Raw genomic sequence first — 26,731 nt, 5'->3', positions numbered from 1 at the left:
TCTCAGCCGAGTTAATGGAAAAAGTTTGTTAACATCTTCACGGGTAATGCGACTTTAGTACAGGCTGTCATATCAAATTACCCAGTTTTCTGTAACAAAAATAGAAGTTACACATCGCGTCATTAGATGTAGTAGCGTAGCTAGGATGTTTTCATGGTTGCGGTAACAGGTCACTAATATTTTGGGGAGCCTCTCTCTGTCTCTTCTTCTCCTCTCCTTGCCTCTCCCCCCTCTCTCTCTGGTTTGGGTTGGCAACGGTCATGCTGCGACCGCAGCGCTGTGCTGCTGGTGGCGGTGTGTTAAGGCAAATTCTGTTGTATTCTGCAAGCAGTAGAACCACGGTCGGTCTTTGAAAGGTATAGGGCGCAGTTATTTTGGTCAGACCTAGGTTCCTAGCCAACTTGCAGTGTTACCGTTATTTGTACGTGCCAAGCTAACAGTATAGTATATTTTAGAGCGTAGCTTAAATTGTGAGCAATCGGTCCAATCAAGTTAAGTCTGGTACTAAATAGAACGGCAAGGTGCAGTGAATTTACAGATGGTATTAGTGTACACCCCTATGATTTTCAAAGAGAGCCCACATTTTTGGCGCTCGGTTATGTGATGCGAGTATGACGAAAGTGACAGGTGAGTTGAGTGTGTCGCGAGAAACAGTATTCAATGCGATAACGGTGTACAAGGCTCATGATAAAATCAGATCGGCGAAGAGGAGCAATGGTTGTAAAGAAACCCTCAGTGACAGGGCTCGCCAGTAAAGCTGATTTGTCAAACAAAACGGCCGTTCAACTGTGGTGCAAGTGACAGAAGAACTCAAGCAGCAATTTCCACAGCCTGTGTCGACCATCACAGTCCACTGCTAGTTAATGAAATGGACACATGAAGTCGGCTTGCACCCACTGATAAAGATAAAATCGATAAAATCGGTTCACATGTACGCCTTTGATGAGGGAGACAGGTTCGATTTCCGGTGGGAGCTTATGTGGTTTGCATCCGACGTTAAACTGTTAGTCCTCGTTTTATACATCCTCAGTGCTAAAATATGTGCTGAGCTTTCAACTAACCAAGCAACAAGTGGTTTGCGTTGCTTTGCGGTCCACAAATTTTGTAAAAGTTATGGTACGGCATGAGTCAGTTTGTTATTTAACCTTAAATACACATTTATTGTCCTATCTTGTAGGATTATAAACAAAGCCTTATGTTATCTCTATTCTGCAACAAAAATACCAAAATAAATTTTAAAAAGTGGCACTTTTCTTCGTAGTATAGCATTTTCTCGCTATATAGTACTTGACATCACTTAGTAGAGTAAAACCCATTCCCAGATACCCGAAATACCCAAGATATCCCAGATATGGCATTACTCGTAGGTCTATAACTTCCATTTTCTCTGTCGTTTACTTTCAGTGCGGAAGAGGAAGGAAGAAAAATACCTTTATTCTTGACCCATACCCATGAAAACCGATAAGCTCAGAGGCAACCAGACCTGCCTAGTACACTGCTACAACGGAGTAAATACAACTTATGTGATTCCTGCTGCGAACATGCGATCAGCGGTTTCTGCAACATTACCAAGTCATGACTCGAAGAAAGCGAGGCAGACTGCACAGAAAACTGATATTGGTTGTTTCTTGATACGTATTCGCGATTATGGTGGAGAGAGAATTCCCTTTCTTCACCTTATCATGGATATGCCATTTCTTGAACTTACTTTCCATAGTTCTTCAGTAACAATGGAGCTTTGGACGTTACGTTGTAATGGTAATTTAAGTGTTAAATGTCAAAATCCATACCTCTTACTGGATATGAAAAAATTGATGAAATGTTTTATCTTAATCGTTTCTGTACTGTGCTATCTAATATACAGTACGATCTTTTATTCACTGAGTTGCAATTTAAATATAGTCTTGCTTCTTACCCATGATTACTCATACTGTGGTCAGTGGACCACAAATAATCTTCTTAGATTCAACATTACTTTAAAAAAGAAAGAAAAACAAAATTCAAGTTAATTTCGTATCACACACGCTCACAACATAGTTGAGACTTAAAACAGATTTTCAGAGTTACGTTTGAGGAAGATTCTTTCTCTATCAGGACTAATATTTTATGGAATTTACTATCCTGTCTATATTATAACATTTTCTTTAACCATTAATAATTAGTAAAAGAAAATATGTTTTCTTCTTATAAATACTAACTTATAAATACTAAAACTATGGAAATTGTAATTAATAATCGTACTATACTGGCATTAACGCATGGTGAAAGATTTTTTAAAAAGTAGATATGTGTGCTTTCGAAGAGAACTAAAGGATTGTAATCCGTAGAAAATTCTGATTAATAAAAGCTCACTTGAAACAAGTTTGAGAAATGCTCCATTAATGATCTTAACTGTACGCAGATTGGGTCTAATAGTCATAGAAATCCCTTGTTACATTACTATTTGTTGAAGACGTATCTTGTAAACGCTGTTTATATTATTATTATTATAACTTATTAAAGGGGCAGTTCGAGTTAAAAACGAGTTTGGTGCAATAGAAAGAGTAACAAAAAATAAGAGACCCGTATTTTTTACTTGATAGGCCGTTTCGTTCAGCTTATATAGGCATTTGTGTTTGATGAATCGCGAATGCTGACTTCACCGGTGGGCTACGCGTGGAACTCATTGTGAGTCAGCAACCACTCCTTTGTAGCAGCTGATAAACCTTTAATAGTGCAGTGGATTTAATAGATTATGTTTTCGATTCGTTAGCAGTCTTGCTTTGTGTTGAGTTCTTGAGGGACGTTTTTGTTAGTTTTTCCTATAGCATTAGTATAAAAAATAGAGAGAGCGGTGTTGTGCGAAGCACTGTTTCTTCCAGACATGTTTCTGGTGGTGGCTCCCGAAGCTCAGAGAGTGTCCCCCCGGAGGATACCAAAATAATGTGTCTATAATACAGTATAATAAATATAAGAGTACTGTGTGAAAATAATGTGCCCCTCCGAATTCTAAGTGTTCCCCCGGAACATTTTTTCTGAAAGGAACACTGGTGCAAAGTAGAAAACACGTGCTGTGTTTTCGATTGTAATTTTCGTGCATTAAAGTTGAGGACGTAAAGTATATTTTTCTTGATGTTTCCAAGTCGTGAGAAATCACCAAATCGGTATAAATTATGGCTCAAGAAAATCAATAGAAAAAAATTTTGTGCCAAATAAAAACACTCGTGTTTGTTCCAAACATCTTGAAGAGTCCGACTTCGAGCAATCATGTTTACTGAAAGAAAAGCTAATGTCAGGAGAATTATTTACACGCAAACTGAGAAAGAATGTTGTTCTAAGTATATTATTGAAAGGTTTAGAATCCGTGCCATTGAACAAGCGCCGATCTATGTTCAGTAACCAACGTAAAAATATCGTACAAGAAGCAATTGACGGTTGTAGTCAAATGAAGCATTAGAGGGTAATAGTGACGGTGTCACTCATGATTCTGAAGGTACTGTTTTAGAAATAAATATAAATACAACTGCTATACAATATGAATTGGGGAGTGAAATATATCGACTTGTAGAAAGAATCGGTGATGATGACAGGACATTGACTCATTGTTTGATTTTTCTGTATCAAGTGACGACGATGATGAAACGGGTGACGAGAGTTGTTCCGCGGAGAGCGATGCGAATAAAAGATATTTAACTGGTAAAGTATTTTTCCTATTCTGGCAAACTTTACAGATGTTATTTCATTTTTGCCACATATGTCGCGCTCCTGTACATATCTTGAAGCACAAAATTGTAGACGCAGCGTTAAAAATTCCGACAAAACGTGAAAATGAACATACTTATGTTTGGGAATGGGAACATGATTAAAGGAAAGGTACTTAGGTGTTGTAGCAATCTAGTCCGCCATCTATTTACATGGTATTGGTTTAGAAATTTTAGTTCCTTTTGTGAAACGCTGAACATATGCTTTGCTGGAAAAACAATGTTTTATAATATTATTTTAAAAAATGTGCAGCCCACTATCAGATATTATCATTTTCTACATGCAGATAAAAATTTTAAGTCTTTGCAATCAGTTCTGGAAAAGGAAATCGCACTTTAGAACGTGCCACCGCACTATTCACAAACTAAATGCTTGGCACTGTGTGTATAGAAGCCTGCTTTCGTAGCTTGCTCACGTATGACTTCATCACAAAATCTTTTTTCCTTTGTTACTCGCTAACGACTGAATGTATCACGATCAAACAAACATCATTTCTTTTAGAATTTTCAACTCTACAAATGGGAATAATTTGTGAAAAATGCATTTCTAAGTCGAACTGCTCCTTTAAAATGCTTTTACGTACTATTATGTGCGCTTAGTTTGTACCACTATGTATATTAGTTCATGCATCAATTCTTGTATAAATTTTCTATTTTTTTAAATAGGATCATACGGGAACGCGATGGCAGGTCTGGCAGATAAATTAGAAGCTGCTTTGAAGGAAATAAATCAACCACAGAAGCCAGCAACACCTGCATCATCATCAGCTGCTCGCGCACAAGCAAGCAGGCATTCAAGATACGACGAAAGGCAAGTTAAACCGCATACAAACAGTGAAATAGGAAGCAGTAGGCCCTCTAGAAGCGTCTCTGCAAGAGGTAAACATAGAGGCGGAAGATACAATGCAGGAGGAAGAGATGACGGTGAATATAGACGAAATAGATATGCATCAGAATCAAGAGGTAGGGGTAGGGGTAGAGGGGAAGAAGTGAGAAGAGAAGCTTCAAGAGGATCATTTGTAGGCAAAAGGGAAAATGACACATATAAAGGAGGAGATCGAAGACATTCTGCAGACAGAGATTGGAAGTCAAAGAAATCATCGAACTATAGTGAGAAAAGCAAATTAAGCGATAAAGAACCTACAACAAAAGCTTCTGAATCACGAAGACCAAAAACCAATAGTAATCCAAAGCAATATAGTGAACGCAGGGACTCTTCAAGTGTCAGTGTTGAGAGCAAGAACCGAGGAAGACTGGAAGAGAGGAGATTGATAGGATATAAGCGTTTAGAAGAGTTAAGTAACGATGAATCCTCGAATATTATATGCGTATTAACTAATGAAAGAACCGGGTTTGAGGATTTATTGCGGACAAAGTTGAAACCAGATTGGATAATTCTTATAATAAAATTATTAGCCAAAGTTTGTGAAGCAGATTTTCGTGAAAATAAACATGCTATCCTTTCGTATGCTTGCTCCAGTGAATTTTTAGATCAATTGAAGGAATTTATTTTCAGTTTGCCAATGGAAAGCAAACGAGTCGAGAACAGAGGTAAAGAAACGTTTGTTGAAATAATTGCAAATACGTTGAAATTTTGCGAGAATATTGTTGACCGTTTTCCAAACACTGCGTGTGAAAGGTTAGAAGGAATCATAATGACATGCACAATGTCAATTACTGGATTGCAGCAATTTCAAGATATCACAGTTGATGATACTATTCAGTCGAGGTTCAAATCATTGTTTCTTGCTGTAAAGGAATTGAAAGAAACCCGAAATAAAGGCGAAAAGAAAAGTTCTGCAATTGAGATACTAGAAGTTCAGCCTCCGCCTAATGATTTCAGAGAAATTGACATATTTCCTACACGAGATGATCTTTTGTCTCACGAGCCGGCTTTTATAAGACCTAACATTGTGAAAGGTCGATATTCTGATGTTGAGCATTACTTAGATATTCAATTTCGACTCTTGCGAGAGGACTTTATTTCTCCTTTAAGAGATGGAATTGCTGAGTACATGGACCAAACTTCTGGAAGCTCCAGGTACAAGAAAATTCAGAGTGTTAGAATTTATCGACGCGTGTGGTTTGTACAACCTTGTGTTATAAGAGAAAAAGTTGGATATGCTGTGCAGTTTGATCCTGAGCAAAGACTGAAGAAAGTGCAGTGGGAGTACTCCAAAAGGTTGCTCTTTGGGTCATTATTATGCTTTACAAATGATAACTTCCAAAATATCATTCTTGCTACTGTCATCGAAAGAGAAATAAAAGACCTGAAAAAGGGGATAGTTTTGGTTGAATTTTGTGAACAACCAGATGTTCGGTCATTGTTTGGCGAATTTGTTATGGTAGAATCTGATATTTACTTTGAACCATATAGACATGTACTGAATGCTTTACAAGGGATGTACGCGCAGGATTTTCCAATGGAGCGATACATTGTTGGGGTTGAATGTAAAACAGTTCCTCCTAAGTATCTGCAAGACAATACATTCGATACATACACCATTGACGATTTTTATATTCCAGTTTTGGATCCATCTGGTTGGCCTACAGCTAAGGAACTCCATCTTGACTCTTCACAATATTCTGCGTTCCAATCTGCTCTGACCAAAGAATTCACTATAATTCAGGGACCCCCTGGAACAGGGAAAACATATCTTGGGTTGAAAATTGCTCAAGTGTTTCTTGAAAATATTCTAACAGTAAAAAGAACTTACTGCCCTATATTGGTCGTTTGTTTCACCAATCACGCTTTAGATCAGTTTCTTGAAGGACTGGCAAAATTCACGAAAGAATTGGTGCGTGTTGGAGGTCGTTCTCGCAGTGAAGCCATGAAAAGCTACAACCTGAGAGAGTTGCGCAAGCAGTCGAGAAGTACTAGAGATCACTATTCTGCTTTAATAAATATGCGCTACAGAGTAGCTGATCGTGTTGCACAGATGAAAGCTATACAAACTAGTCTCGAGCAAATTCGTCAGAATATGGGAATTGTATCATTAAGAACGTTGCGTAATTCAAAAGTAATTAGCGATAAACAGTACAGTGATCTGGCTGAGAACGGGTCAGACTACCTAGTTGATTGGTTGCATGATGTAGAGGATTTGTTAGAACCAGAAACTCAAGCATCTGCAGAAGAAGTAGCACCAAAAGCAACCGAAGAAGCAGCACCAGAAACAGAAGATGCAACTGCCGAAAAGAAATCAAATGAACCACTTGACTTCGACGAAGAAGAGCGGGATAGAATGGCGGAAGATGAACTATTTGATTTAGAAATCAATGATGATATGTATGTAATTAGCTTCAAAGTTGATTTCGCTGTAACGCTTGAAGCAATTGAAAGAGAAATACGTGCTGTAAATACAGAAATAGAGCTTGCTACAAAAAATGTAACAGACGAAAGGCTTATCTATGCTCACACTTGGGTTTTAGAAGACAAGTTAAATTCGCTGAATCATAGGTATAGGTACTTTCAAAACAAGCTTGCTGCAGGTAGTTACAAAATCAATGAACAGAGAGTGAGGGAGCTAAGAGCAGAGAGAAACTTATGGCAACTTCCGCATGAAGCAAGATGGACATTATACATGTACTGGGTACAGAGATTAGAAAAAGCTTTACGGGAAGAATTACGAAATATTGAAGTACAGTATCGAAATGAATATAAGCAATATATTGAACTGCAACAAATCCAGGATCGTAACATCATGCAAGATTGTCATGTTGTTGGCATTACCACCACAGGAGCAGCTCGAGTCCAATCTCTCATCCAAGCATTAAGACCCAAAATTGGTAAGTATGGCTTTCACTGCTTTTTCTTCCTATAGTCATATTTATTTACTTAAACTTCCAGGTATTGCCTATGAGGTTGGAGTCATTAGCAACAATAATGATGATGATAATAGGAAAAAGACTTTGCCAAGGCCTATCCTTAGAGTTACTTTCCCAGCATTCACCTAGTGGAACTGATGAGAAATCCGGAAAAGCCTTAATCAGAATGGGAAACAAGAACGCTGAATTCTAAATATATATATAATAAGTAGGTTATCAAGTATATGTAAAAATTGAAGTGTGTACTGTTTTTGAATTTCTTGTTGGGATATTACTTGTATTCTGTATAACATTGACGTTATTAGACACTTTTAACATTAGTTTAAGCTTCATTCCTTCTAATTCTCGATTGTTTTCTATTTTAAAATGCTTCCCATATTTTAAATTGCTATTGTTTTGCTTAATTTTAATGTCTTTAGTTTTACATATACAAATCTCACGACAGTATCTTCAGCTTTAATTTTATCACTTATTTTCATTAAGAGTTCATCAATTTAAGTGGTTGTTGGGCGAGAATAATTAAAGAACGTTTCTTTGTCATTGCGTAAATCAGTAAACAAGAAGAGCATTCGAGTTCGCTGCGGATTTTTAGCTAGTGTGAACTGGTTGATCTAAGGTGTCTGCACGAGTCTGTTGCAAGCTTGCTGCAGACTTTACTGCTTGTGTGATCCGGCACTAAGAAAGATACGTGTTACTCATATAATTTACTGGATTTATTAGATAAGCAGTGTACACACACCTAAATAGAAGGTAAATATTTTTTGAATATGTGTTGTCACATCAAAGGAAGTTTATTTATTGCACTTTTTAAGGATATGACTTTCATTTCCGATTTGTTACATCTTTATAAATCTGTATGTGCCATCAATTATATCAAATTCTTGTCCTTAGCTAATACTTCACCTCGTAGTTTGGCAAGGGCGCACACTACATGCTACTGGAGTGCACTCAAACATGTTTAACTGAAAACTACTGAATAAGATAATAAATTTATTAGAATTCGGTTTTGTATTCACGCGAGGTAGGGGTAATGATGGACCGTTCCTCCCCAAACGACTTCCTGCTTCCCCCCAATAGAGTTCGACTGTTAGATGTTTATTTAAACATGTTTCTAAAATAAGTAACGAATACTTATAGTAGAGCAAATAGAAGTGCCCATTACATAGGAAGAATATTTAATGGATATAAAACCGGAAATTTAAATATTTGTGAAACATGTCCCTCTCTCCCTTTTTAGAAACAGAATTGTGGAAAAAGCTGCAACACATGTTTACGTATTTTTTATTACGAGTTTGTACACAGTATATCGAATTTCACGCCTCCAATTTAAGCGAATGCTCACATTAAGCATTTTCTGAATAAAGAATCGAAAATTTTAGTGCTGGAAATTGTCCCGTGTAGGAGTCAAAGTTTTGAAAATGCTAGATGTTTTCTGTTAACTTCAATTAGGTGGTTATGTACCAGACCAGACAGCTATTTGCAACGCTATAATACGGTATAAGTCAGTTTTCTAGCAAAAATTCAGAAGGGGTAGGTTATTCTTAGGTATAAGTTTTCAATATTATTTTCTCAGAAACGATTCAATCGATTTTGTTCATATTTCATTAATAGATGTTTTATTAATACTCAAACAGTATGGCATAACTTGTTTGCCAGAAAAATTCATAGGTGGTAGTTTATTCTTAGAGGTGAGTTATTAAAAAAAACTATGAATAGCTTATTGGTAGTTCCCTACAACTCTTGATTATAATTTAGCACAGTGACAAAACCGATGTGTCAACTGCAAATAATAATATGTGTAATCTATCTATCTATCTAATATATATATAATATATTATTAATATGTAGCCTATGCATGATGAGTTATTAATGTTTTCACATTCTGAAACGACTTTTGGTTCGCTTGTCAGGCCCGTATTTATATATTGTGCGCCCCTGTGCTCTAAATAATTTGCCGCACCCCTGCACCAGTATCACTGATATCTGATAAGAAAAATAATATTTTACCTTATTCACTGTCAATAGTGGTTTAATAGCATCTATATTAATAATACAATAATCTATCTCTCGTCTGTCCGTAGCGCTTTTCAACTCTAGAACCATAAACATGAAATTTTAATATTTCAAAGCTTTCATAGAAATGATTCAAATGACCTCTTCCAGGTCCCTAGGTCACACCGAAGCTGAGATATGGGTGTGAAAAGTCCGTATAAGAATAATATGTGGGCATTTTAAAAATAGTCGAAAACGACCAATATTAGAGTTGAATTCAAATTTTTCGGGGTCGCTGAGATGAATAATGACACTTTTAATCTATTTTAACTTCAAGGTCATACTCCACTCCCCAGAGAGGGAGAGAGATCATAAAAGTAATCGAAAACGACAAATAGTGTTCAATTCATAGTTTTCGAGGTCGCTGAGTTTAACGGTATCAGTTTTCATGATGATCAAGTTCGTCCTCACCCCTTGGGGTAGCGGTGGGAGGGGATGACTTTTTAAAAATAGTCAGATTAGCTAGCTAATTAGTAACTACTGCAATTAGAGCGAATTAAACAGATTAACATATTTTCTCGGACTTGTGCGGGACTCTGTGGGTTGCTAGTTTTAAATATTACTTTGTGAATCTTGAAAAAAAAAATCCAAAATTTTGCCGCCCCTAAATTCTGCCGCCCTGTGCTTGAACACAGAATAGCACTTACCTAAATACGGGCCTGCTTGTAGCATGTAGAAGTCCGGTTCTCTGTATGTTCTCGCTTTACTAGGATACTACTAGTACTCGCTCTTCAATCACTAGTACTTCTGTTGCCTAGTGTTAGTCGGTCGACAAAGCTAGAAGTAAGGTGTTGGAAATTGATGTACTGACCAACCCTCATCCGTTTGAATATGGTTCTGTTGCCTACTGCTAGTTCTTCGTAGGCTGTAGCAGCAGCTAGCTTTGTTTTAATTGTTTAGTTTTAGTAATGCTGTTCATTATTTTAACCAGTATACTGCTATGAAAGAAGCAAAATGGTATGAAATTCTGCAAAGGCTCTCAAATGAGTTGCTCAGAAACATGAGAATCGCTACAGAAGTAATTATTTGGGCCACAATTATTCTGTAATTATATCTGTTTTCTATTCAGATTTGTTACTTATGCAGATCATAGAAGCATCTTTAACGCGTAGGTCAACCCACCCTCACACGTACTGCTTTCCTATTAGTCTTTCAAAATGGCTGCTGCGTTAGACGTTTGTTTGTGATTAATTATTAATTTGTGAAAATAAGACAGTGAGGAACATTCACAAGAGATTTTAAAGGGTGTATGGAGATTAAACTTTCAGTCATCATATCGTTGGTCATTGGGTACGCTTTCATCTGTTAGAAATGGGTATGGCAACATTTACAATTTGGCATACAGTGCAGACCATAATTTGCAGGAACGACTGTAAACTGGAAGACATGAGTAACAGGGCTCTTAACTATGAATGAAATTCCAAGATGAAAAAGTGAGTGCAAGATGGATGCCTAAAAAGCTGACGGATGATCACAAGGAAAGACACAAACAATATACACTGAGATCTTAGTATGATACAAGCAAGGTGAACAGGAATTTCGTTTAAGAATCATGATTGGAGGTGAAACATGCCTGCTTTGTTTCGCATCTCTCTGGGAAAAGTCGAGGACTCATTTCGTGGGATCAAGTTTGTAGATTATGACACACTTGTCAGCTGGTAAACAGTAGCTTTGACGCGTCATTTCAGAATTTTATGATAGTCATATAGTCCCTAGTTTTAAATTGTCACAAATCTTTAGAAAAGGATGGGGATTAAGTTGAAAAATGAATCTGTCACTGGGACATTATCAGTACACTGTAAAAATAATAATGTAAATAAAAAAATGGATATAGAAATAAATTTTGGGGCATTACTTTTTGAGTAGCCCAAGTATGTAAAGTAAAACTTCTTGTTAACTATGCAATCGGGACCAAACAATCGACTTCAAGCTCAAATGCGATGCGATTCAATTACAATAAGGCGTGGGAGACCCGGGTTCGATTCCCGGCGGGAGCCCACGTGGTTCGGATTCCACGTTAATCAGTAGGTCCACGTCTCATATAGCCTCGCTGCTGAAACGGACGTTAAACTCAAAATCAATCAATTACAATAAATACATCTTCTTTTTTCAATAACTTCGAACGATTTAAGTACAGTTGTAACTCGGAGAAAATCATTTTTTTTTTTTTTTAACTTTTAAGAAAATTTTATCTCAATTGTAAGCTAAAATTCCCTCGTGGCTATGTAGTTAGTGTACGCGTCATTCACGCAGGAAAACTGGGTTCGATTTTCGGGGGCAGCTCATGTACTTCGGATCCCACTTAAGCGGTAGGTATCATAAAGCTTTATTCGGGACCCGAACTATCGTGGACTTTTCTCAGAACCAGTATCTATGCTTTGCTCTTATGAGAATGCTATATAGATTATATATACAGTATGTACGAAGTTTTCGAAACAATACTGACAAAGTTTGGGAGGGTGATTAATGACACTAAGATAAGGCCAAGTTGTTGATGAATTTCAGCAATTCGTACACCTCTTGATCACAGGAAATCGATATTAGCTCCTAGTGTTTTCTTGAAACAGTCATCTTTCACCTCAAACTGTCCACACACAACCTCACAAAACATGCGATATATAGACCAATTATAAAAACACTTAAATCTTAAATTTCTCAGTTGCACTCATATTTAGAGCACAGTCTTCAATGTAAGAATAGTGATATTGAAATCAGTATAAATATTGATTCTTCCTCGTGTAATTTTATATATTTGATTTGCCAGCAAGATAAATACTACTGTGCATTTGTTGTCTTCTAGGTGCTTTATAAAAGTGACCACAAAACTATGAAAGAATGGATGGAAAAAAACAATTGAGCGATTCTGCATGATAAGAAAATCACATTTAAACTTAATTGCAGAAACATTGTTAAGATGATCGAATTCTTAGTAAAATGTATCTGACAGTTATATAACGTTCAGTTTCTTTTCTGTTGGTAATATAATCTTTATTTCTTTTGATTTCTCAAGTGATAGTAGAGGAAGCCGCAGAAGTTTTAGAGTCCCATATCGTAGTCTCTGTGACGTCACACTGTGAGCATCTCATCCTTATAGGTAAGACAGAAATTTAGATGAATTGGAGTTTGTATAAGATCTATTCCATTGTTAAATATTTAAACATATTAAGTACTTCTGCTCTATATACAAAGAGTAATTTAGCTGTTCGGGTATCATTTGAATTTTTGTTTTGACACAGTATCATACTTCAATCGTTGTATGCAAAATTACATTAATTTAGAAATAATGTTTAGTTTAATACAGTATTAAAATGTGTTATAGTAGATAATGTGGTTCAAATGAAATATTCAGTCTTATTTTTAAAAATAAAATATTGAACTTAAAATAATTGATATTTATATTTTATTCTGTGTTTTCCTGGTGATAATTTATCTTGACATTTGTTCGATTTTTTCAAACCGAATAACAAAAAGAACATTATTTTATATTATTTTAAGAACGAATAGATATTGGAGTTATGTAGATGTCGATTATTGGCTGTTTGTGCTAAGTAGTGTAATTTGGAAGTATCTAAATTTCGGTCATCTTCGAAAGTTAGTGACGTAGGAGACCTTTTAAAATACCTTCTAAGTAAAAACAGATAGCAACTATTAGCTGTTTATCATTAAGATAAATAATCCAGATAAATCGTTTGAATCCAAATTGTCACTCTTTTATTATCGAACTTACCAAAGCTACTACACTGCTGAATAATCTTCAATCTTTTACGTTCACAATCTCACAATCTCAATATATAGTGCGTAACATACTTCTCAATATTATATAAATGTTTGACCTCTGAACTTTCCATATTCATGTTCATTCCTAAAACACCCAAATAACGAATGACAAACTCAGCCACATCAACTGTTTGGTATGTAGCTTTTACTTTTAAGCCAAACATTTACTGCCCATAACTGCAATACAAAAATCTAGTTATTCTTTATTCTTTAACGATTACCAAACTAAGAAAAGTTAGTAGAATTGAATTCACTGTCTTTCCCTTTCCAGCAAATAGTTTCGTAAGGTAGGTGTTTTAATATTATTGTTAGTCGTGTAATGTTTTTAATTTTTTTTTTGTTTTTTTCGTAAAACAATCGATTTTTCAATCAGAAGAGCTAACGTAAAATAGATTTACCGTTATGAAAATCACACCAGTTTTTCCAATTCTTTTATAGCATTACTGTTTATTTCGAATATCTACTTTTTTAAAGAAAATAATTAATGCAAGTGTTGCAATATTCTTTTGTGCAGGTGATCATCAACAGCTGCGTCCGTCTGTAGCGGTATACAAACTTGCAAAGAAATTTAATTTTGACATCTCGTTGTTTGAAAGAATGATTAAAAATGGAATGAACTATGACCAGTTGAAGCTTCAACATAGAATGCGCCCTGAAATTGCCGAGCTAATAGTGCCGACAATTTATCCTGTACTGGAGAATGATGAATCCGTGTTGCATTGTGAAAATATTCTTGGAGTGACGAAGAACCTGTTTTTCCTTACTCACGAATTTCAAGAGGAAGACGTGAGTACAAATTCTAGTTTTAATTACTTACTAATTGTGTTTTTTCCGCTCGTGGCTGAGAGCGCGGTGCGTTATCGGAAAGTGTTGTAGGATTAGATCAGAGAGCAACCCCTTTTAAGGTCGCATTAGAATTGGAATACTTAAAATTCTTTACTAACTAAAATTAATAAATAATTTAAAATTCTTACATTTTTTCATGCTATTTGCAATTAATTCATATTTTGTTCAATCCCGTTTTAAAGTTAAAATTCGAAAATAATACACACATCGAGGTTGGATTCGAGAGAACAACTACGACATTAAAACATCGAGAAACGTTTTACAGTTCGAATAATTCATTATTCAAATTATGAATTATTCTAATATTCGAAGAGCTATTCGGAAACGAATAATTTGAATAACACAGGTCTGCAAAATTAAACTTTTTTCTGATGCTCTAGATATGTTTACTGATTCTTATTGATTTCGACGTGCTGAAGCCGGAAATATCCTCCATTGCCCTGCATCACGTCAGGTTTTCAGGCAAATGAATAATTCCCTTAAAGATCCGTCTATTTTGTCGTGTTTTATGTAAGTTTTTACTTAGGGACGTATTGTTCCGCCCCTGATTATCGTAGAGGAATGAGTCATACCTTTTTTAATCGTCCGAGACAACACCTTTATAAAATGTACGAATACTTTGTCAGATGTACCGGTGGGAAATTATGGCCTGAAAACGGAAAAAGTGTTCTTTTCTATTAATATTAGTAAGAAAAAGATTTTTTTTATGGGCTAGCAACCTTGCGCAGTAAAAATATAATTTATATTCGAAAAATAACTTTTAAATAATGGTAACATAATCTGCAAATGTGATCAGGATTGGATAAAGCTGAAGTGGGGCAAAAATGTATTTTGTACCTATTCCCTCTTAAAATTTTTCCCAGTTCATTCTAATTAATTTAGAAATTTCTTATGCCCTCCGTAATTGCAGCGGAGAAAGAAATTTTTACATCAACTTATTCCTCTAACACCATGACTCCATACAATATTGCAATCATTCTGGTACCCGATACTAGAAGGGAAATCAGGTACCGAGAATATACGAAAAAATCCCTTTCTTGAAAAAAAAAAAACTTTTGTTTATTTTTGGTTGGCAACCCTGCACTATACTTGCATGTGAACAAAATATCACCCAATTCATTCTACATATCATGAAATATTATACCCAAAATCATTGGAATAAAGCTTATCTGTCATTGATGCTTATGGAAGCGCTTCTTTTTGCCTTGTAGACTTCTGGTGCATTTCTGTTTTTAGAATGTTACTGGAATGTCCCTGACAATCATCCAACAAAAGTCCACCATCATGTTAACACCCCATTTGCCTTGATATCTTCTTTCCATTAGCCTAAGTCCTGATGGAACCGCTCCCCTTGTTCTGTGCTTACCAAGTTTTCGGGGAAGTAGTCACTATGAGAATGCAAGAAATGGATCTTTAAGCTCATGGAACAACCAAGAGTTTTGAACACTGCCAACATATTTTGGACAATTTCCCTGTAATTTGGCACTTTCAGATTGCCCAAGAACTTTTCCACTTGTACTAAAGCAGTCCAAATTTGTTTTCCCGTGTCATTCATATTTTCAAAGAAACGAGGATCGGCGAAGAGTTTCCTTGTATCAGGTTAAACCAAAATGCTCTCCTTCAGTTTTCCATCTAATAAACTTGGAGCACAGATACTTGAAACATTCACCATCTTTAAGGAAAACTTTGAATTCCTTTACAAGATCTAACTTAATGTGGAGCGGTGGTAGCAGAACTTTATTAGCAGGAATTAGGTCCTCCCTTACAATATTTGCCCCTGCATGTTTGAGAGCATCTCTTTGTGACCACTGTTTGTCGGTATAATGACTTTCTTTGTCATGACTGTCCCTAAGCAAAGGAAAGATGGATGTTTAGTAACCGCTTGTTGTGCCAATAACATAGAGAGCACTTTAAAGCAACCACATACCAACCACTCGTGTTCTTCATACTTTATTTTCTTCAGTACTAATTTCGGACACTCATACAAATTTCTTTCAGGTGAGTGGAGTGGCCAATTGGAAGAGATGCATATGTATTACCATTGTGCAGGGGGACAGCTTTTAGACTGTTTTTAGATGAATGAATCGATGAATAACCTCCAATCAGATGCATTGTATTCAGGGCCGTCGCATGGGTTGTAAGCGCCCGGGGCGAGAATTCCCAGACCCCCCCCCTCCAGTGTATGGTGAAAAATAACCAGAGTTTATTCTATACTCCTAGATTTTAAATATGGAATGTAAGATCATAATCTAACATAAGGCAAAAGAAGTTCGTATTATGTCAATATTTTAAAGTTAATGGCTTTTGTAGTTAAAACATAATAGTTAATGGAAACATAGCTTTGAATTATTGAAATCGAGTGCTATTCGTGTTTATTTTGAACTTGATATACATCAACATAGTAATAGCATAGAATATACAAATAACGATACAAATATTAAAGCCCAATGTGTAAGTGATAACAAAAACTTTGTAATTTTCTGACATGTGCCAAAAAAAAAAATACATAAATAAATAAAAAATAAAATAAAATAAACCTTTGTTTCCTTCGATTAACACATATTTTTTTCAGTAAATTTATCAGCGCGTTGGAATACTAAAGTAACTTTTTCACGTAACGTTTGTAATTACTTGCATTTGCTTCAATTCAATCCTACAATTATAATTTATGTTTGAAATCAAAATGTGCTGTTTGTTAATGTGTATTTTGCAAGACAATGCAACGATACGTTGTTCCAAAACATGTAATGTAAAGATCATAAAAACTATAATAGTACTTCATGATAACATAACAATATCATTAATGATAAGATAAAAATACTAAAATTAAAATAGAAGTGAGCAAAATTAACTGCATAATGACATGTATATACTTTATTAAAACACTAAATGGCATTCTCCTGACTTTTCTGTGAGCAAATATGGACAATATCTATTTGAAATCTAACTTTCTAGCTTCATCATTTTCAATACCTATTATGGCCAATGAGTTAAGTCTTTCCTGGGCCATTATTAAGCGTAAATGTTTTATCAGCTTTAACTTACTAAAATGTCAATGAGACAGGCACTCTTACAAAAATATAAAAAATAGAAAATTGTTTTTAAAAAAATAGATGTTTGTTGGACACGACAACGATTTGTGTTGTTGACATTGTAATTAAGACTATCAGAAAATAATTGATAACCTTGATTGATAAAAATGATAACTTTCATTACGATGCAATAAAGATTGTCTTGAGTTGTAAAAGTGAATGTAAAATTTAATGGATAAAATTAAGAGCATGGGAAAATTATTATTATTAAAAATCACGGTTTCCAGACGGAACTGATAATTAATAAAAACTAAAATTAAAATACCATAAAACTTAGAAAAATAAAGGAAAATTGTCTTTTAATTTAATTGTTTGCAATCAGTTACTGTCGTACTTCCACAAGGAACATTATATCTACTTACGCATGTGTCAATTCAGGAATTACTGTTGCGGAACTGCCTTTAAAGTTTTTGATATAAGTCGCAAGAAACTTGCTAAATATCTTTCATATGTTCTTTTATAAAAATTAACGATTGATGTTTTAAATTTCTGTGATTTTTTTACGATATCAATTAAAAATTATCTCCTGAAAAATTTAATTGATTAGGTGAAAAGTTGACAAAATTTTAATTGGTTAATTTAATCGTTAATTTTTAATGTATTTATTACAACCCTGTAATGCGCCGCTATTCTAGACTTGCACCATAGCGCATTACATGATATGTAAATTGGCAATAAGGATTTTGGTTCGCATCTAAAGATATAAACTTTTTAAAATATATAAACTTTTTCGAATCAATAAATAGAAATAAGTAGAAAATGGTGTTATAATGGATATACGTAATAGTGTGTTTGAAGATAAAAATAATATGCATCGATAAATAAATTAGATTCGGAGAGACTTTCTCTCCCTCAATATCAATCACCATGTAAACAATGAGGTAAAGAATAGTACAAAATTTAAACAAATTATTCTAAATTTTAAGTATAAATAAAATTCAGTGGCTATTTCGTAATTCTTATACATAGATTTCGTGACAAGTGCTAACCAATGGATATATATATATATGTATAATAATTGATAATCTAAGTTAAACTATGGACATGAAACATCAATTAATAATTTATTTTGGAAATGATCTCCAATTGAATACTGTAGGTATATATATGCATCTCTTGTTTATAATCGGAATATAAATATGTCCAGGTGGAAGCTATCGATCTGAAAGAAAGAAAAATATATATATTAGATTAATCAACGAATGGAAAGAGAAATGTATAAACATAATGGTAATAATAATATAGATATAAAGCAAAATAAGTAAGAATGAATATGAATGAATAAATAAGTAAATAAATAAAATACAGTAAAATATATAAATATTGTAAAGAAGAAAGAGAGAAAAGAAATGATATACTTACCACCTCATATTGCATTAGATTCGATGGGAAGAGATGTAGATCGAGGTATACCTAAATAAAGAAGAGAGATTCATTAATATATCCATGTGTCAACATTTTCAGTAATCTATGTATTCATCGGCTATAATAATGTGCTGAATGTAAGAATTTGGAAACAGGCAATAAATAAGGAAAATTGTACTTAACCTGGTATGTGTACTTCGTAGATTTCAATTTTCTGTTTAATCTTTCATAACATTACTCTGTTCAACATTTTTACTTCTCCAAGAAATAGTTCTCCTCATCACTGTGACCTTTAGGAATTTTCCCGCAAGTGGGATGGCGACCGTTGCTATGGGCCAACCTTCGGCTCAGTTCATGCTATAAAACGTTCAACGTGATCCATTGTAGAACCGAGCCCACAAGTAGAATAACTGAACCAAATTGTGAAAGCTATAAAACCTAACGAATGTGTTGTGTGTTGTTGTACTGCAAAGAAACTGGATCCAACGTAACATCATTAGACGTCTATTTGTAAAATGCATACGACAGCAGAACATTTTCAAAAAGGTTTGTATAATAACATTTTATATAAGTTACCATACTGTGTAGTCCGGTACGACAAAGGGCATTACAGTAAAAATGGCGATCCCAGTCTTCAGGATTGGATTGATTATAACGTTGTGAAAAGGAGAATGGTACATGAACTTGGAGAAATTTTGAAAATTTTATTGTGGATTACATAAATAAATAAATATTTTGTAAAAAAAATAAATGGTGATAGATAAGAGGGAAGAAGATAAAGCTCTTCCGAATGATGATAATGTTAAAGAAGAATAAGATAAATATGGAAGAAGAAAGGAAAATAATAATAGATGTTGTTGAAGATGAAAAGAAGAAAAAAGAGAAGAAATTAGTAAAAGATAAAATAGAAAATGTAAAAGATAAAGAAAACAGAAGACATGTGCGAATAGAGGATGAAAAGAACGAAGGAAGGAAAAAGAAAATAGTGAAAGATGAAACAAAACATGTAACGGAGAAGAAGAAATCGAAGAAAAGTAAAAGTGATACAGAAGATATGAAAAAGGAGAGCAAACATAAAAATGACAAGAAAGAAGAAAGGAAAGAGAAAGATAAAAGACGTCATAAACATCATAGTGAGAGTAAAGGTGAATCAAAGGATAATAGAAATCATAGACATAGAGAAGAAAAGAAAGAGAAGAAAGTTACCAGAAATGATTCTAGGGAACGAAAGAGAAAATCCTATAACAGCGACAAGCGTGATAGCGAGAAGGAAAGTAAGAGAATAGAGGAGGCCATAATTATGTCTGACGAAGAAATAGTTAAAACGGAAAAGAAAAGAACTCACCACCATACAACGGATGAGAGAAAGAAAAAGGAACGAAAATCGAAAACCAATAGTTATTCAGAAAAAGACAAGAGGAAGGATAGTGATGTTCAAAAGAAAGGAACCAAGGAGAAGAAAGGGAATAATGATAAAGAAAAAGTAGAAAAGAAGAAATCTAAGGAATTTGAAAATTTATTTGTTAGTCAGTTATCTACCTACTGGTACTCTCAAGTAGCCGAACTTGAAAATGAAATGGTGAATTTTACAGCAGATTTGTTTAAAAAGATAAACAATAAATTTTGTCAAATGGAAGTCGAAATGAAGGGAAAAGAAATGGAGTGTGGTGAAATCCTGACAGAAACAGGAAACACAATTAAGGAGGAAGAAGAGAAAGAACTCCTTGATGTAAATGGTATAGTTAATGCAGAAGGAAAAGATAATAAAATAGAAGAAAAAGAATCATATGAGGCAAATCAGGAAGTTAAAGTTTTGAAAGAAGTAGAGAACGAATATGATGATAAGAAATCAGGAAAGGAATGTGAATGTAAAGATAACAAAGAACTACAGAAGATAGAAATCATAGTTACACAAGAAAGCCAGAAAGAAGAGATAGAGCATCCTATGTTTGGAAATAGGAAAAATACTAGAAGCGAGAGTCTACAAGGAAAAATGGATGAACTGTTTTCAATCAAAAGAAGGAAGAGAATTTGGAGATACCGTAGTAATCGGGTTCAATTGAAGAAAAGGCAAAAGAAAAACCCAAGTAGTAGATATTGGTTAAAGAAAGGAAGAATGAAGGAACCTTCAGAGTCTAGACTTGAAAATCAGAAGAAAAGGCAGAAATTAAATGTAATTGGACCAAGGAAAAGGTGTAAAAAGAGAAAAAAGTTAGCAAACCTTATCAAGATGAATGTAAAATACTTGAAACGGAAAAGGTCTTCTGAAGTAGCTGAGAATTATATACGTAGAAAGAAGTTAGCAATTGGTGGAAGACGTAGGAAGAAAAGAAGAAAGAAAACCTGGTACATACAGAAGGGACAAAGAAAAGGGAAAACTAAAATACACAAACCAAAACACTGGTTTCAAATACGGAAGCAGCAATTTGTATTTGATACTGGTTAACTTAGTCAAGAATAATCCTTGAGTTTTAAAGATGTGTTATGTTGGACAAGTGCCATTTTTAAGTTGAATTAGTTATTATCGTTATTTATTTATTGAAGTTTCATAATTTGGTCTATTATTGTTTATTTTCCAAAAGTATGTTATTCATAATTATACAACAATGAATGTTAATTGACTTCATACCCATGGAATTAGATGACTTTAAATCGAAATCCAAATATAATAGTCATATGACAAATGGATGAGTAGAAAGGAAGTACAAACATCTAAGAATTCTGATGGAGAAAATTATAATTCGGTGAAATAAGAAATTTTCATAATTCGTATTGAAAAATTTTATCTATTGACAAAATTTTTCTTTTAGACAAAGGGGAGTCTGTAATGCGCCGCTATTCTAGACTTGCACCATAGCGCATTACATGATATGTAAATTGGCAATAAGGATTTTGGTTCGCATCTAAAGATATAAACTTTTTAAAATATATAAACTTTTTCGAATCGATAAATAGAAATAAGTAGAAAATGGTGTTATAATGGATATACGTAATAGTGTGTTTGAAGATAAAAATAATATGCATCGATAAATAAATTAGATTCGGAGAGACTTTCTCTCCCTCAATATCAATCACCATGTAAACAATGAGGTAAAGAATAGTACAAAATTTAAACAAATTATTCTAAATTTTAAGTATAAATAAAATTCAGTGGCTATTTCGTAATTCTTATACATAGATTTCGTGACAAGTGCTAACCAATGGATATATATATATGTATAATAATTGATAATCTAAGTTAAACTATGGACATGAAACATCAATTAATAATTTATTTTGGAAATGATCTCCAATTGAATACTGTAGGTATATATATGCATCTCTTGTTTATAATCGGAATATAAATATGTCCAGGTGGAAGCTATCGATCTGAAAGAAAGAAAAATATATATATTAGATTAATCAACGAATGGAAAGAGAAATGTATAAACATAATGGTAATAATAATATAGATATAAAGCAAAATAAGTAAGAATGAATATGAATGAATAAATAAGTAAATAAACAAAATACAGTAAAATATATAAATATTGTAAAGAAGAAAGAGAGAAAAGAAATGATATACTTACCACCTCATATTGCATTAGATTCGATGGGAAGAGATGTAGATCGAGGTATACCTAAATAAAGAAGAGAGATTCATTAATATATCCATGTGTCAACATTTTCAGTAATCTATGTATTCATCGGCTATAATAATGTGCTGAATGTAAGAATTTGGAAACAGGCAATAAATAAGGAAAATTGTACTTAACCTGGTATGTGTACTTCGTAGATTTCAATTTTCTGTTTAATCTTTCATAACATTACTCTGTTCAACATTTTTACTTCTCCAAGAAATAGTTCTCCTCATCACTGTGACCTTTAGGAATTTTCCCGCAAGTGGGATGGCGACCGTTGCTATGGGCCAACCTTCGGCTCAGTTCATGCTATAAAACGTTCAACGTGATCCATTGTAGAACCGAGCCCACAAGTAGAATAACTGAACCAAATTGTGAAAGCTATAAAACCTAACGAATGTGTTGTGTGTTGTTGTACTGCAAAGAAACTGGATCCAACGTAACATCATTAGACGTCTATTTGTAAAATGCATACGACAGCAGAACATTTTCAAAAAGGTTTGTATAATAACATTTTATATAAGTTACCATACTGTGTAGTCCGGTACGACAAAGGGCATTACAGTAAAAATAAGCCGCTATTCTTAACCTTCGCCGTCGCATTACATATTTCGAAGTGTGGTGATAAGCTTTCCGGTCTGTAACATATGATCTAAATTTAAAGAATGAAAACTTTTTCGAAGCGAAAAATAAATAAACGAAAAAGATAGGTTGTTGATTTTAAAAGTGTCGATTTGATGTTGATGTTTGTAGTAAGCTTTCGAATTCCAGCAGAATATAAGCTACTATATGTTTATTTAAAGATAACCGTAACAGGTAATATGTATATGTTATTTTATTGTTATTTTGTGGAAGAAATGTGGCAATACACTATGAAATACTAACTGAAAACTTAGGTCGGGAGAGACTTTCTTCCTCTCCCAATATTCTCTGCCACCATAAATATGGAATTTGAAATATAAAATATACAGATATAATCAAACTGTTCAAAATTTCATGTGTATATCAAACTCTACAATTTTGGATCATAGAAATGATAAATATACATTATAACGACAATAAAGTTACGGAAAATTAAAGTGGACGTTACAATTGGGAAATTACAGTTGGCATTTTTATATAAGTTATCAATTCAGTAACAAATTGAAGTAATCCATTTAATAATTTTGAAAAAAAGAAAATAATACCATGGTCTTCTAAACTAATTAATATACATGTAAGGTTCATTATCCACGTACGTCGTTTTCTTTCTGGAGATGCTCATTTATCAAATATAGTGGGAGTCGACTGACCTGGAAAATAAAAGAAATAAAATATTAGTTAATGTAAATGGGTGAAATATATATATATTGATATATACATATATATTGATTAAATAGTTTATACATATATAGAGAGAGTGAAAATAGAGTAATGTGAATATAAATTAGAAATATAGAATATTGTTATAATTGAGGAAAGTAATGAGAAATATAAAATATGGTTATAATTGATGAAAATACAGGAAGTCGTATACTTACCACGTATGTAACGAGATCTTCAAAGGACACGTCGTGCGAAATCTAGGCTGAACCTGAAAGAAAGAAGAAATATAGAAAATAAATAAATAATGGATTTGTTAATAAATGAAGTTATGTTATAATTGATACTTACCGTAAACTGTATTAAACATTTCCATCATATGTTACCTCACAACACACGAAGAATCGTGTTTCTTCTGATTGATCTATATTTCCTACTTTATAGAAATAGTGGGTGGCGACTCCGATGCGCAGGGCCAAAGCATTAACTAACATCTTAATTAGAATAATATTGTTCAAGAGGACTAATAATCATAGCATAAACTCTGAAGAGAAGACTAACTGTAAATAATAATTAGTACAGTAATAAAATTAGTAGTAAAGGATATGTGGATTATTTTTAGATTACTACAACCCTGATAGAGAGATAACCTGGAATTGTAAATTTAGCAAATTGTGTTTGCAGGTATTACTTATCGTTTAGCTACAAAATGAATAAATGTTTGAAATCTCAATTATTTTTTAAACAATGTTTTGGTATTCTATAGGAGTTTTAAATTAATCTTAATGCCACTAAATTTTGTTTCTTTTTGCCATTGCTATGAATATTGTGGCATTACTGACCAGTCACTTACTCTGCAATATAGACAATGTGGCGTCCGTCTAGCCACTTTACAGTCAGTGGCGGCTAAAGTTAGTGTTGCAGCGTTGCGCAACGACCAAAGTATTTCAAGAAAAAATATTATTAGCAATAGTAGTAAAAAACAGAAAAAAATACTTTCTAATACTCCCATATATACTTGAAATAACATTCTTTTTTTTTTACTTCTGTAAGTGTCCGTTTCATTAATCCGTTTTAAAAAGCGAAAAATAATCCGTCACAGAGTCTCTAATTTATATTGTGTTGCAGCGAGCATACAACGACCAGATTCCTTCAGCGCGGTAATTGGGCGAATGTTAAGTCTCCTTTCCCCTATCTCAGAAGTTAAAAGGTCTGGTCGTTGCAGTGCTTCTGCAACACAGCACGGTTTCCAGTGAATGAGGTTTTTCGCGCTAAATAAGCTTTCTGAATTTTATTTCACTAGCAATTAACAAATGGAATTTGTTTTTATGCATTCATATTGTTAAATTACGGTACTTATACTGAAGCAAATCAATATAATGACAATTAAAAAAAAAGTGATAGTAGAATTACAAAATAAAAAAAAAATATGTAGTAGAGCAGAAATCAAATGAAAGTAGATCCGCATTTACAAGTTAATTCTTAGCTTATATAGATAATGAAGGTTTCTTCTACAGTAATTTGTGAACAAAATATTAATAAGTCAATATGCAGAATTCCCCCCTTTGTGGATAGTATTTTAGTATATACATATTTCTTTTATAAAATAAGTATATTTTATACTCTTGATAAAGCTGTATGGTGGGGAACGCCACATTGAATTTGGGACTAGTTAGCAATGCTCAGAGGCGTAGCCACGAGGGGGGTCCACCGGGTCCGGACCTCCCAAAAATTTCGAAACTTGACTAACATTTGTAGACTTTCCTAACAAACTATACTTGTTTAACAGAGAAATAATTGATGTACGCTAAATATTTTATTTTACGCCTCATTATGTACTCTTTCTTTTCTTATAGAAATAATCGTTCTATCATTTTTTCTTAAAATATAGGTGACAGTAATTAAGAATTACGTATCTTTTCGGATACAGTATAAGACAGGTTCGTTATTACGTAGACGTATTGGACCTTCCTCAAATATTTTGGACCCCTCCCAGCTAACAGTTGTTCCTATATCTGGCGGGTTTCAAGGTTGCTTTCCAGAACGTTGATAAACATTGTTTCGCCTCATGTGGAAGTATATTGTGTTCATCGTGCATTGCGTAACAACCAAGACGGTTGATTTGGAATGCATTTTTTCTTTTACGCACACATGTGTGTGTGTGTGTGTGTGTGAGTGTATGTGTTGATGTATGAATAGGGTTGCCAACTCTGTAATATAAAAAACCCGACACTTCCTCAAAATTCTCTGTGATATAGGTCTCAGCGTGAAGTATCTCTGTTCGGACCTATCCGTGGAAAGGAAATGTACTATCGTGAACAAAAGTGCATTAACACATATATTCTGTATGTCCTTAGAACATTCACTAATAAGCTTAATAGATACATTGTGCTATAAATGAGAAACTGAAATTGATCAATCGACATTGATCAATTTATTGTATTTGGTCTAGGAATTAATTCGTGCGGTTGGTACGCACACATTGAAGCTGTAGTACAAACACAAAATACATAAATACCTTAAGAAAAATATTGTCCATCGCTAGCCACCACTTTCGCCCATCTGTCAGGCAATGTACGGATTCCGTGGCGAAAGAAGTCCTCATCCTTGGAAGCGATCCAGTCAGAGACCCATGTTTCGATATCTTCTGAAGAAGTAAACCGCTGTCCAATCAAATCGTTGTTCATTCAATCGAACAAGTAGTAGTCCGAAGGAGCAACGTCTGGTGAATACGGCGGGTGGGGTAAAACTTCCCATCCGACATTTTCTAAATAGGTTTTGACCGGTTTTGCGACATGTGGGCGAGCGTTATCATGTTGAACAATAAGTTTATCATGTCTGTTCTCCCATTCTGGTCGTGTTCTGGCCAGAGCTTGCTTCAAACGCATTAATTGTCGTCGATAACGTTCTCCATTCATAGTTTCACCCGGTTGCAGCAGCTCATAGTACACCACACCTTTCATATCCCACCATATGCACAGCATAACCTTTGCACAGTGAATATCTCGTTTTGGTTGTGATGGACCTGGTTCACCTGGTTTCACCCAGGCCTTTTTTCGTTTAGGGTTCTCGTAATGGATCCACTTCTCATCACCCGTAATAATTCGATGCA

General features: G+C 34.1%; 1 protein-coding gene across 2 annotated transcripts in view; it reads left to right on the top strand.

The window, feature by feature from the left end:
* Positions 1–26,731, top strand: part of LOC145690456 (NFX1-type zinc finger-containing protein 1-like) — a 157,774-nt gene that overhangs the window by 75,956 nt on the left and 55,087 nt on the right. For both annotated transcript variants that reach the window (XM_081765364.1, XM_081765362.1), the window contains 3 exons: positions 4,407–7,526; positions 12,628–12,711; positions 13,909–14,180. In XM_081765364.1, coding sequence (XP_081621490.1) covers positions 4,424–7,526; positions 12,628–12,711; positions 13,909–14,180 — 3,459 coding nt within the window. In that variant the 5' untranslated portion in view covers positions 4,407–4,423. The remainder of the gene's footprint in view (positions 1–4,406; positions 7,527–12,627; positions 12,712–13,908; positions 14,181–26,731) is intronic.

The sequence above is a fragment of the Thermobia domestica genome, chromosome 1, assembly GCF_964235325.1.
Source record: "Thermobia domestica chromosome 1, izTheDome1.hap1.1, whole genome shotgun sequence".
NCBI classification, from domain to species: domain Eukaryota; kingdom Metazoa; phylum Arthropoda; class Insecta; order Zygentoma; family Lepismatidae; genus Thermobia; species Thermobia domestica.
Note: the sequence above shows the minus strand (reverse complement) of the source record. Positions and strands in the feature narration are given on the sequence as shown.